A 12,211-nucleotide genomic window follows, 5' to 3' on the forward strand; every position below is an offset into this window, starting at 1 on the left:
GGGTGCTTCAAGTGCAGAGAGTAGGCATCCATCCCATCCTTGGGCTCCGGGCATTCAGGGTCTCCCCACCCCAGCCTGCTCCAGACTCCCCTTGAGGCAAGTCTTCCACCCTCAGATTTCTGCTGCAGTTTAAGGAGGGATGCTCTAAAGAATCTGTCTGAGCTTTTCTGCAGCTGGAAGGCAGTTAACTTTTGAGGTCTCCATTGTTGACGTTTGCTTCAACTTCCCAAATCTATGGAGAATGTTTCTGCAGGGGCTCTGAGGAGGACATGTTGACTTCTCAGTGGTCCTTTGACCGTGTGTCTGCACCTAAGAGCATCCAATCTCTGCTGGTTGTGAGGTACAACCCATGTTCAGTCCAGCCCAGGAGCTTGACAGACTGTGAAGGTTCCTTCCCCTTGCTCTATGCAGGTCCAGGTGTCCACATAAATCCACGCCATGGGTGTGGTTGTGCACGCCTGCCGTCCCAGCACTCTGGGGGCAGAAACAGGATCCTGAGTTCCAGGCCAGCCTGAACTAACCCGTGAGACCCTGTTTCAAAATCAACAAAATTTGAGCCTTTTGTTTCACAATGGGGGTGGTGGGTGGGCACAGTGAAGAGAGAAATACTGATTTCACTCAACGGATGACAGAGACAGTTTATCCTGCAAGGCTGGGCGGGAAGGATGTCTCTTAAGGCCCTACCCTCAACCTGACTTTGAGGCCACCCCCCACCCACCCCCACCCTGGCAAGTAAGAGGCTTGAGGGTTGGGAGCCTAGGTGCTCAGCTCTAGAAGCCAGGTTAGTGTAGGGTCCCCGAGTGACTGAACCAACACAGACCTCACAGCAACCCATCCCAGAACCCTTACAGGGCAGGGAAATAGTTAAGACGTAAAAAGTGCCATCTCCGGACCACTATGAGATCTGTTGTGTGTGAATTACTGGGAAGAAGCGGGAATGGGGAAGCGGGAATGGGAAGGCGGAATTGAAAACCCAGGCTAAGGTCCCGGCAGGCAGGCCCCTGGCTGTGCCGCCAAGTTCACCAAGAAGCATTCAAAGGATTCGCCAGACCAGCGGCTCATCTGACTCCGAAAGTCAAAACCTCTTACAGTTCTTTTTAACCTGTCAATAAAATTTTCATTCCCCTTACTCTAGGCCCTAGATGAGATCAGATCGCCCGTCAATTCTCAGCCCAGCTTCGGAAGCCCCGGGGGTCGCTGCACCTCCCCACTCTAGCCTAAAATCCAAAGGCCCTGAGGCTTCTCCAGGTCGAATAGCCTCTAGCCAGTGAGTGGCATCTCTAGTGAGTGAAAAGGAGGGGCTGGGGAGGGAGGAAGGAGTTCTGGGAGAGGAGGAGAGGAAGGAGGGGAGCAGGAAGGAGCGAGTCAAGGGGGAAAATCACTTTTTTTTTCTGCTTCAAAACCTTAAGAGGGTTTGGGAGATCTGGTAAACTTTGCGAAGCATCCGAATCTTTTTACAGCTCTTGGTTCTTTCTCTGGGCCAGCTGTGCGGAGCGAGGTGGGGGTGGAGAAAGAGAGAGAGAGAGGGGAGAGAAAGAGGAGAGAGAGAGAAAGAGAGAGGGGAAGAGGGAGAGAGGGAGGGAGGGAGGGAGGGAGGGAGGGAGGAGGGAGAGAGAGAGAGAGAGAGAGAGAGAGAGAGAGAGAGAGAGAGAGAGAGAGAGAGAGAGAGAGAGAGGTGGAGGGAGGAGAGAGAGGCAGCCAGCAGGCCGAGCGCGGAGCCCTGCCACCTCCTCCTCCTCGCCTCCCCAACTCCCAGCCAAGGCGCGCGGTGGCGTCCTCGCGCCCTCGCCGGCGCCCCCGCCCGTCGCCCGCGCAGGCCAGGCATGAACGCTGAGACTTGCGTCTCTTACTGCGAGTCGCCGGCCGCTGCCATGGACGCCTATTACAGCCCGGTGCCGCAGAGCCGGGAAGGTTCGTCGCCTTTTAGGGGATTCCCAGGAGGCGACAAGTTCGGTACAACTTTTCTGTCGGCCGCTGCCAAAGGACAGGGATTCGGGGACGCCAAGAACCGGGCCCGCTACGGCGCGGGGCAGCAGGACCTGGCGGCACCGCTGGAGAGCAGCGCCGGGGCGCGGGGCTCCTTTAACAAGTTCCAGCCGCAGCCACCCACTCCGCAGCCGCCGCCTGCTCCGCCCGCGCCGCCGGCGCATCTCTACTTGCAGCGGGGCGCCTGCAAAACACCCCCGGACGGCAGCCTCAAGCTTCAGGAAAGCAGCAGTGGCCACAACGCGGCCTTGCAGGTCCCCTGCTACGGTGAGTGCACGTGCGGGGCACCGGGCCCTGGGGATCCTGGGGTCCGCGTCTTCGGCTACCCCCAAACCCGCTGGGCTGGCGGGAGGCTGGAGGTGGAGGCTGGAGGAACTCCCGGTCTGCCCCGAGGCTCGAGCGCTTCGAGGACATCTCTGCGTCCTGCTGCGTCTCCAGCCCGGGGCCCGGGCTCGAGCGCTGTGGCTTTTCCACTGGCTTTGGCGTCGCTTCCTGGGTTTCTCCTCTGTTCACCCTAACGTCTCGCTTTGCGCTGTCCCGCGGGGCCGGATTTGAAGCGGATGCTTCGTCCCGGTTCCCGGCGGGAGGCTGCTAGAGTTTCTCCCGCTGCTTTGGGCGAGCGGCTCCGGAGCCGCTGAGGCCTGGCTTCCCCGCCGCTGGCAGCCTCCCCGCTCCGTGCCGCAGGTAAGAAGCCGCAGGTGTCGAGCGCGCGGGGAAGTCCTGGGCGCAGTCCCTGAGCCTTCGCTAGAAGCCACCGCACTGCGTCGCTTGCTACGCTCGTGCAGGTCTGGGTCCAGAGAACCTGGCGCATCAGAAAACCTGAATCCCGGTCCGGGGTGGGGAGCGCGGATCGCCTAGGGGGCCGCGGCCCGCTGGTCTGAGATGTCTGAAAGTAGCGGCATCGGAAAAACACGGTTTAGGACCTACTGAGTGGGAAAGCAGTAAGTCTGAGATACAGCCAGCACAGGACTGTGGAAAGAAGGAAGAATCCGGGTCCTGGTTTGATCCCACAAGGAACCTGATCAAGATGGCCTAAATGACCTCCAAGCCCCCTTGAACGTGGCTGAAGGGTTCAGGCCTGAGTCTTCCGTGTTCCGCTACCACTGAGGACTCCGCAGCAGCTGATCAAATGAGTTAGGAAACCAAACCATCCAAACCCCTAAACGCTCTCTTTTTTCCATAGCATCCGAGTTCGGAAACCCCAAACTCAAAGAAGGGAGAAAGGACCTTCTCCCCGGGCCTTTGTCTTTAGGCTAGGCCGTAGTGAAATGCGCTGGTACTTGACAGACCAATGACTCTGGCTGCCCCGACCCAGGTATACAGAGGCACTAAACCTGGGGACAGAGGTGAGACATGGTTGAGGTCTTGGTGGACAGAATAATCTCAGGGACACAGCCCAAGCTTTTAGTATGCGCTGCGCGCCCACACACACTCCCTCATTTTGAGCTCAATCACAGACAGGACTGGAACAAGCTTTTTTGGGACTGTGGACATACCCATTTACCCAAACTGGAATTCTACACACACACACACACACACACACACACACACACACACACGTCTTTATTGGCCAGCATGGTCACACACCAAATGCATACACTCATGTGGCTTCAAAAAAGCTACAAACCCTCAAACAGACAGGGGCTGAAAGCAGATCTGGACAGATCTGGTGGGCTTTCCCCACTTCCGCCACCTTCTCTGACCACCTTTCGCTGAGAACGACACCAGGCACCACACAGATGCTCCTCCCTCCATGCCCAGCTCCAGAACCCAGGCCCTGTCCCTTGTGACTCCCAGGTGAGAGCAGACTGCAGACTCCCAGAAGTGCACTGTACAAAGTGCCCCGTGCAAAACCGGGCTCGGTGGATGTCTCCCCCACTGCACTGCGTTTTCAATCGTTTAAAGACATCCGTTAGCGTGGCCTCTGAGGAGGCTGAGACACCAGGCAAGAAGAGTCAAACTGCTTGCTCTCAAGCTCCTGGTGAGAAAGACGCCCTTAGGCCCCCAGGGTAAAGAAAGAGGCTAGGCCCCTGCCTGTCCCATGGGGTCTTCAGGACTGGCTGGCCATTATATCACCTGCCTTAGCCATTATGGCCAAGGAAAGGAGCGGCCACTTGACCTGGAACTGCCCCTAACCTACAGAGTGACCCCAGAGCGAGTAATTCTACTAAATTCCTATTTCCTAGCTGATACCGGGGCAGTAAAGGAGAGGTCGTAAATGCTGGACCCCCTCCCCCATACAACCTTCCTCCTATACAATCCCCTTCGTTTCTATGTTGCTGGGATCCCCCAATTCTGAGGACAAGGCAAGCTCCTGCCCTTGCTGGGACAAAGTCACAAAGGAGGCTGGGAGGAAAGACAGCTGGAACCTTCCAAGCCCCAGTCGCATGGCATCGCAGTCTGAAACGGAGGCACTCCTCTAGGAAACAACCAAGGAAGGCCAAAACACTCCTTGTCCCTGTCCCCTCTCAGAGACAGGGCTCTCTGTCCCAAAGGAGATTTCAGATCTACACAGGACGAGGCACATCGAGTCCACTGTGGCACTGAGAAGCAGAGACAAGAGTCGAGCCCTTTCAGAAGTAATGGGGAGAAGGTCTGTGGAGTTGGGGGTCTAATCCGCCAGCAAGCTGGGAAACCAAGACACGTATTGACAACAATTCTCTAACATCGTTATAGTATACTCAAAGCTGGGAGGTTGGGGCTCCAGGAAAAATCCTGAGATGTTCTCAGGAACTTGGCAAAAGGCCGATGGGCTTGGGAATAGGCCTTGCTTTGGGGGCTGTGGATCCCCAGCCCAGGCCGATCAGCCTCTGCAACTTCTGCTGGCTATAGGAGTCCAGACCCCAAAGTAGTTCCGAGTGGAGGGGAGCGTCCAAGACCTCACTCAGCCTTGGTATTACTTTGAGGTCCCTTGGGAGGAAGGTGCTGGCCTGGAGGCTGGCTAACACCAAGCTGAGGGAGTGCAGGCCGGAGTCTCCGGAGACTCCCGAACTGGAGGTAAGGGAAATCCCCCTGTGGCTTCAGGCATCCTTACAGAGCTCCGGACCTCAGTTTCCTTATCTTTACTAAAAAGGCAAAGCTCAGAGTGACTCTGCAGTCTCCTGCCAGCACAGGGTCATTCGCGGCTTTATGAAAGGGCCCCACAGAGGAGTCCTCGCCCACTGCGATCTAGTCCTTCCGCCAGGGCGGCCCGGCTCGCCAGGGTGGAGACCCGCCGTGGCTGTGCAATGCTAGGAGACACCGGGACCGGGGCATTCAGCTCCGCAGTCCTCCCGCGGCCTCGCGCAGCCTTGCGGGTACCTCTGAGGGCGCGGCTCCGCTGGGAACAGCCCCGCCACCTCCTCTTTCGCTTTCGATTCGGTGCACGCAGGTTTTCGTTGAGAGCAATTTGGGACCGCCACAGCCCAAGCGGAATGCAGAGCCCTCGGCGCCCAGGTCCCCCGGCGCTCTGGCCTGGCTCAAGCCGGAGTGGCGCCACTGAGGGGCATGTTCTGATTTTTTGAATTAGACGAAATGTTAAACGCTGGAGGTATTTCTCTACCTCCTCCTTTCCAGTACAGACACAATCCACACAAGGTGACTCTTACTTGATTGAGTCAAGGAATCGGGATCTTTTGTAAATCTTCCTCCCGAAAAGGTGGAGAATGGGGATGTAAGGGGCCCGGAGAGCCGCCTTAAGTACTCCCCAGGCCATTCTGAGAGGATTAATTCTCTTGGTGAAGGCAGAGATCCCCTGCCAGTTTTAGGGGGAAGGCTGGGAAAGAATAGCTTTGAATTTTTAACTTTGTTCGTTTCCATAGCCCCCCAGCCTGCTCCAACAACCCGGCCCCAAAGATATGTCCTTAACCAGAGAAACAGAAGGCTTATATTGAAAGTCTAACATTATTTTGAAATCAATGGGCTTGGCATACATTTTTCTTTAATTTACACGTAAATTGAAGGTTCAAAGTCTCAAATAGAAAAGTCGGGAAAATGGTTGGGAACTTGCTCAAGTCACGGTCCTATATGTGTTGAATATGCGCACGAAAAATTTCCAGGGGGGAAAAAACCTTTTATGAATCAAGAAAATTTCAGGAAAAAATTCGAAGCACCGGGGACCCCACTTGCTTCTCACTGCAGTATGCCAAGGGTGACCTTGTAACTCCCGGACGTTTGTGCTACCCTGACTCTAACAGGAGGCTACAAGCAGCTTAGCTAGAACCTCTCTAAGGCTCTCCTGAAGCCATCAAAGCCTTCAAGTTGCCCCTAAGGTTCTGGACGCGCAGGAAAACAAATTATAACACCCTGTACTAAACCTTGCTAACGTCCTGGAGGGCTTTGGTTTCCAGCGGCAAATGGATAGACTTTTCTGGAAAGTGCCTTGATTCAGGTCGTGGGCGGGTTTCTTCTGGAAGCTGCGCGCAGAGCAGTTGTACAGTTGCTTCTGTAGCAGGCTGAAAAAACGAAACGGAAAAACCTCTGTAGCAACTGGGAGGGAGGAGAGGTTGGCGTCCGGTGCGTTTGACCCGGGTTGGGGCTTGTCTTCTGGCCCCTAGGACCTCGGGGGTGCCGGAGGCAGCAGGCAGGGACAGGACAGGAAAGCTAACTGCCTGAGCCACCGGCCTTTCCCGGCCTGGGACACGACACACACGGAGGTCGCGTTCCAGTAGCATGGCCACAAGTGCACTGATACACAGGTAGGGTGAGTGGGAAAGTAAGTACTTAGGAAAAAAGAAAATTCTGGAAAGCCCCTGGTGCTCCAGCGTCCTCAGTCCCGAGGAAACTGTTTCCTCGGGAAGCCGAGAGAGCTTAAGCGCAGTCACAGGTTTAGGTGGGACGGGACCGCTCACTCGGTCTTGTGACCAAATGTCGGCTTCAGGGTGCCACTTGCATGTCCACGGACAACTGTGGACCTCTCCAGGCTGTGCAGTCCCCTCACTGAGGAGTTAAGGGTGGTTATCAGACCGGGAAACCACACCGGTGCTTGGACCCCGGCTACAGTTCAGTGACGATTCCCTCCAACGAATTCAGAGTGGAAGCCCACGGTGACTCCGTGTTTAAGCTCTACGAGCCACCAGCTCAGCACCACTAGACAAGTGGGAATTGGTCCTTCCTCCCAACAGGGCCCCTTGGGAGAAGGACCACGCACCCTCGCTCTAGTCAGCAAGCGGTTCCAGCCACAGTCCTTAGCCACGGTTTCTTCTCTGAGACCAGTTACCAATGGCCCCCGGGGACCACACTACTCTGCTATAACTGTGTGGTTGAGTGACACCCACATCGCCATTAATGGAGCTTCTGTTAGTTAATCTTTTAGAGGTGTGGAGTAGCCTGGGGCGGCAACCCTGGAGCCACCGGGAAACAGGACGAGTCTGGCTCAGATGCCTCCTGTGCCTTCAGGATGGTGCTTCAGGTACTCCAACCGCACTAGATTCTTCCTCTTGGTCCCCAGCACATTCTGTAACCTACAACTCTTTTCTACATCCCACCCACTCCCAACCTCCAGCACCAAGGGAGAGAAAGAGCCTGAGGAGGAAAAAAAAGTTAAACGTGGGCTCAGATAATTGCAAAAGGTTGCTCAGAGGAGCAAGAGGCAGCCGGGTTTTATAGCAACCTGGGCAGCCTCAGCTTCCGTTTCTACTTGAGAAGGCAGCCGGCAGAATCGCACGCAGGGTGCTCTTGGAGAAGAGTAATCACCTGGAGATACCTTGAGGATGAGAGGTGCCACTGCCTGCCAAGATGCCTTTCCTTGTGCTTAGGGACCTCACAGTTAATAACTGGCGCCGCGTTCGGAATAGGGGGAAGCTGTGCGCCGCCGCCGCACATTGGATTCTCAAAGCGGATTCTCTTGGGGGGAGGGGGGAGATTCTCATCCTGAATCGGGAGCCCGCGCGCGCTTTCTAGAAGACTGGATCCGCGACCCTGAGCGTGATCTACGTGATCCAGAAGAGTCAGGAGTCCGCGGAGGGTTTGAGTCCGTGAGCAAACGGATCTCCAAGGTCCCTGCATGGCCTTAGAGGAAGTCCTCTCCACTCCTGACTTCTGTCTGAGAGCGTCTGTGAGGGTCTAGTCCGGGTCGCCCTGCTCTGCTTTCCCACTGCTACATGGTTTTGTCTGGGAGGGGTCCAGATAGATAAGTGAGCACGGGGTGCGGCTTGGTGAAAGGTCTGGGCTCCTCACCGGGGCTTAAATATGAGGAAAGGTAAGCTACTGTTCTTTGGTGCTCACACGGCACCAGACTCAAGCCAAGGATGCATTAATTCTGGCGTCTCCCTGAACTGATGTTCCATTTGCATTCCGTGTCTCTGTACTTTCCAACTGCCTACCAAGAGCAATATGGGCTTGGTAAACCAAGAGAATGTGGACCTTCTGTGGGAGCCTAATCCCTTCTAGTGTATATCCTGGAGCTTGTAAGAATGAATGAAGAATTGGTGTTTTATTCAGAAGGTTGGGTGCATCTGTGAAAATATGCCAGGACTCACTTCTCTCTCTCTCTCTCTCTCTCTCTCTCTCTCTCTCTCTCTCTCTCTCTCTCTCTCTCTCTCTCTCTCTGTGTGTGTGTGTGTGTGTGTGTGTGTGTGTGTGTCTGTGTGTCTGTGTCTGTGTGTCAATGTGAGCTGGCATGCATCCCATCCATAGTTCACTCTGTCCTCTTCCTCCTCCTGAGTGAGTCAGGTTAGAATTGTGTGTATCAATTGTTGTGCACTCCTGTATAGAAAATGCACATGAGTGGGGCCATTTGGTTACCCCGGCATGGGAACCTATGTACTTGCATGTGCACAAGAGTAACTGTGTGTGGCTCTGGAAGCTCCTCCTAGCCTGTGTACAACCAAGCCTCAGAGGGTTGTGCCTGAGGGAGGCTAAGCGTCTGTGTGTCTCTGGCTCCAAGCCTTTCTCCTTCTGGCTGCCTATTGCAGCTTCCCAGAGACTGACTCATAGGCTAGCAGAGTCTCCAGGTGGCAGGTCTCCAGCGAGCCCTGGCGGGGTCCAGATTAGGTCCATCCAGCCCACCTGCAGTGCAGTGGACTTGTCCCCATCTCTGGGTGCTGGGATGTCCATTTTGCCCCCTGTGGCAAGCTCTCCTGGCACCACCCTGATGTAGTTTTCAGACCACCTTTAATAGATGAGTAAGGATCCCAGGAGAGAAGGGGCCCCAACCCAGGTTGTAGGGAGGATAGAAGGATAGGAACCCCTCTTACCATTGAATGGAGAGGCAGCAGCATCTGGAGACTATCTGGTTGGATCACCTGTTCTTGCATGGAGGTATGGAAGCCACATTGCATGGGTACCCCGAGGCCAAGGATCCACCTCTCCCTCTCTCACATGACTGCCTACCCAGTGCTGAGGACCTTAGTGAGGCCCAGGAACCATTGTCCCCCAACACAGACTTAAATGGGTCCTGATATCCCTATGGGGTCCTGCCCTATGTTAGAAGGAATGGCCCAATGTCCTGTTGCATAGACTGGGACCTAGGATGCCTGATTCCACTTACTCATCAAACTGCCTGTCCCTGAGCCAGGCCCTGGGAGGCCTGAGAAGTGCTGGACCCTGCCTCTGCTTTCAGGTCCAGAGGCAGACAAGCAACCTCCAGTTTTTCTCCCCTGGCACCAGTGCTGGGCTGGGGAAGCCTCCATCGGGTTGGCTCACAAACTGCAAGAGGAAAGTTGCCCCTGCGATTAGAGCTTGTCAGAAGCCACCATCCCTCCCTAGCTGGGCTCCCTCCTCCAGTAAGGGAAAGGACTGGAGGTGTATGAAGACCCTTGTCAACTCTTCCTCCCTGTCTATACAGATCAAGAGGTCAGGGTGCAGGTACTGGCATTTCAGTGGAATTAACCATGACCTTTAGCACAGTGCCCACGTACACTCTCTGGTGTCACTAGTGACTTCATTTGTTGGATGTGGCTATTTGGGACTTGCTGACTAAGAGGGAAGGGAACAAGGGGATGTGTGAGCCTGGAATGTGACCCCAGTGCAGATAGATCCTGTATTGCTGAGTTCTGAGCCTTACCCGCCACTCACCTTTTTGAGGAAGCTAGAGTATTGCAGGTGGTGATGATGACGAAGTTTTAATAAGGTGTCATTTGTTTATTATTATTGCTGTGTTGGAGACCAAACTCGAATCTCATACATGCTAGGCAATCACTATGCCGCTTTAGACCCTGATCAAATTTTAGGGTAGAATGGGGACTTTGAGGTCCCTCTGGATATGGGGGCCTCCCTGATGTCCAGAAGTCTTCCTGGCCCTGTCTCTGACCCCACCATTCAGCCACCTCCATATCCAGTTCACAACTGAGCACTGAGCTGGGATCAGCAAGTCCTTGATCTTTAAGAAGGGACTCAGCCTCATGACAGCTAAGACAAGCATGTGCACACCTCTGAGGCACAGGTCTCCACATCTGAAAACCCTTTATGGAATCTGATGGTTTTAGAAGACATAGTTCAGGTCCTGGGGCTAAGCAACCTTTAGAGACCTCAAGGACCTGCCTCTCTGCCCACTGTATTGTACTCAAGGGAAGGTCTGGCCACCTGCTATAGGGAGAATGTTTAGCAGGCCTTCCTTGTCTGGCCCTTCATTTTCCCTCCTGCAGGACAGGTCAATAATGGCACAAAGAGAGGCCTCTGCAGTTGCTGTAACACAGGCCAGCTCTGTTCCAGGCAACGCCCTGAGTGCTTCCTGTGTTCTGTTTCATTGCAACCCCTTTATGATGCTGTGAGATTGGTAGACTCACCAGAGACCTGGTAGACAATGAGGAGCGTGTGCGGGCTGCGGCAGTTAGGCAGGAACAAATGAGTTCCTGGTAGCCCCAAGACTAAGAACCTCCAAAGCATCCTTTCCTAGATGAACCTGATTACACTTCAAGTCACTCCAGCTCTCTCCCAGATGGCGTGGGAACGAGCGATGGGGTGTATTTCAAACATGGCTCCCAAAGAGGTCTTCAAAGCCTGTCTAGGGATGCCAGATCAAGGCTGGGTTTTGGAACCTGATAGGGTAGTGTTCCAGGCCTGAGTTGGACTTCAAGCATGGCTTCTTCACCTGTGCCTGGTGAGAACAGCATGGCACCTGTGCCTAACAACTGAAGTGGGTATTACTTTTTGAAGTGCTGGTCAAGTTGGGAGAGCTGAGGATGATCAGGAGAACAGAGCCGTGGGAAAGTGTCTTTCCTCCAGGAGATACGGAACCGTGTGAGGCTCTGTCTATGCTGTTCCAAAGTATTTCTCCAGACCCTGAAATGACCTGGGATGCACAGTAGGTGCTCACTCAGTGTTTGCTGATAAGCAAGTGATATGGGGGTGTGAACATTTTAGAAGCCCTGTGACTTTTCCCCTCCTCTTTCCTTCCTCTGTGGATGTGGGGTCGCAGCCAGATACGTGGACCTCTTTTATCCTGTGGAAAAATTATTTCACTCTGCAAGGAGCTTGTGGTGCCAAGAGCAGGGAGGTCTCGGGAAGACCAGGCATTTGTTTTGCAGAACTGTGGCAGTTTGGAGGAGTTCCCTCCATCCCCAACTATCCCCCTTTGGGCTCACCTCCAAGGCCACAGGCCTGCTGTCCAGCTGCCATGTCTGCCGAGGCTGGCTCCAATCAGGCTGGTGTTCTCCCTCTCCCGAATCTCCTGAGACCTTGCCTGCAGTTAGTGTGAGCCCCTGCCTGACTACAGGGCCACTTGGAGAGCAGATAATTCTCCCTGGGGACCTCTCTATTCATCTCACCTCCTTGAGATTCTGAGACTCTCCCAGCAAGGGACCACTCTGCTCCTGGATTCTGCTTGAGTCACCTACTGCAGGCTAGGCTCTCTCCCAGCATTTCTGTTCCCTGTGGCCCCCAGAATTTGTATGGGCATGCCCCCCACACACACACCTAGCCTGGGAATGTAAGCACTCAGGGGTGACTTCCACTATTCTAGACTTCTAGGTCCTTTGGGGAGAATATGGACAGAGACAGAGCAGGGCAGGTCTCCAGTCTCCCTCACTAAAGCAGGAACAGACTCATGTGAGGTTGTGGCCAGGGTCCTGGGTAGGTTTCTTCCCATCAACAGACCCTGTGTACAGCATCCTGATCAGGCATGTTCCAGGGTCTGGCTATGAATGAGCTGATTCCTGTCCTCACAGCCACCAGCCTTACCAGGATGAGCCACATGGGGAATCCCCAGAGAGGTGGCAGTGGGCTGGAGCTTCCTATGGACATCTGAAATAGACCTCAAAGGCTGATTTGGAGCCAGTCAGCAGAAGGAGCTGGATACGGCCCTCTG

At 54.6% G+C, this 12,211-nt stretch overlaps 1 protein-coding gene across 1 annotated transcript in view; it reads left to right on the forward strand.

The window, feature by feature from the left end:
* The first annotated feature begins 1,670 nt into the window (after positions 1-1,670).
* Alx4 (ALX homeobox 4) overlaps positions 1,671-12,211 on the forward strand; it is a 40,512-nt gene continuing 29,971 nt past the window's right edge. The window contains exon 1 of the mRNA XM_028878996.2: positions 1,671-2,253. Coding sequence (XP_028734829.1) covers positions 1,824-2,253 — 430 coding nt within the window. The 5' untranslated portion in view covers positions 1,671-1,823. The remainder of the gene's footprint in view (positions 2,254-12,211) is intronic.

The sequence above is a fragment of the Peromyscus leucopus genome, chromosome 4 (assembly GCF_004664715.2).
Source record: "Peromyscus leucopus breed LL Stock chromosome 4, UCI_PerLeu_2.1, whole genome shotgun sequence".
NCBI lineage: Eukaryota > Metazoa > Chordata > Mammalia > Rodentia > Cricetidae > Peromyscus > Peromyscus leucopus.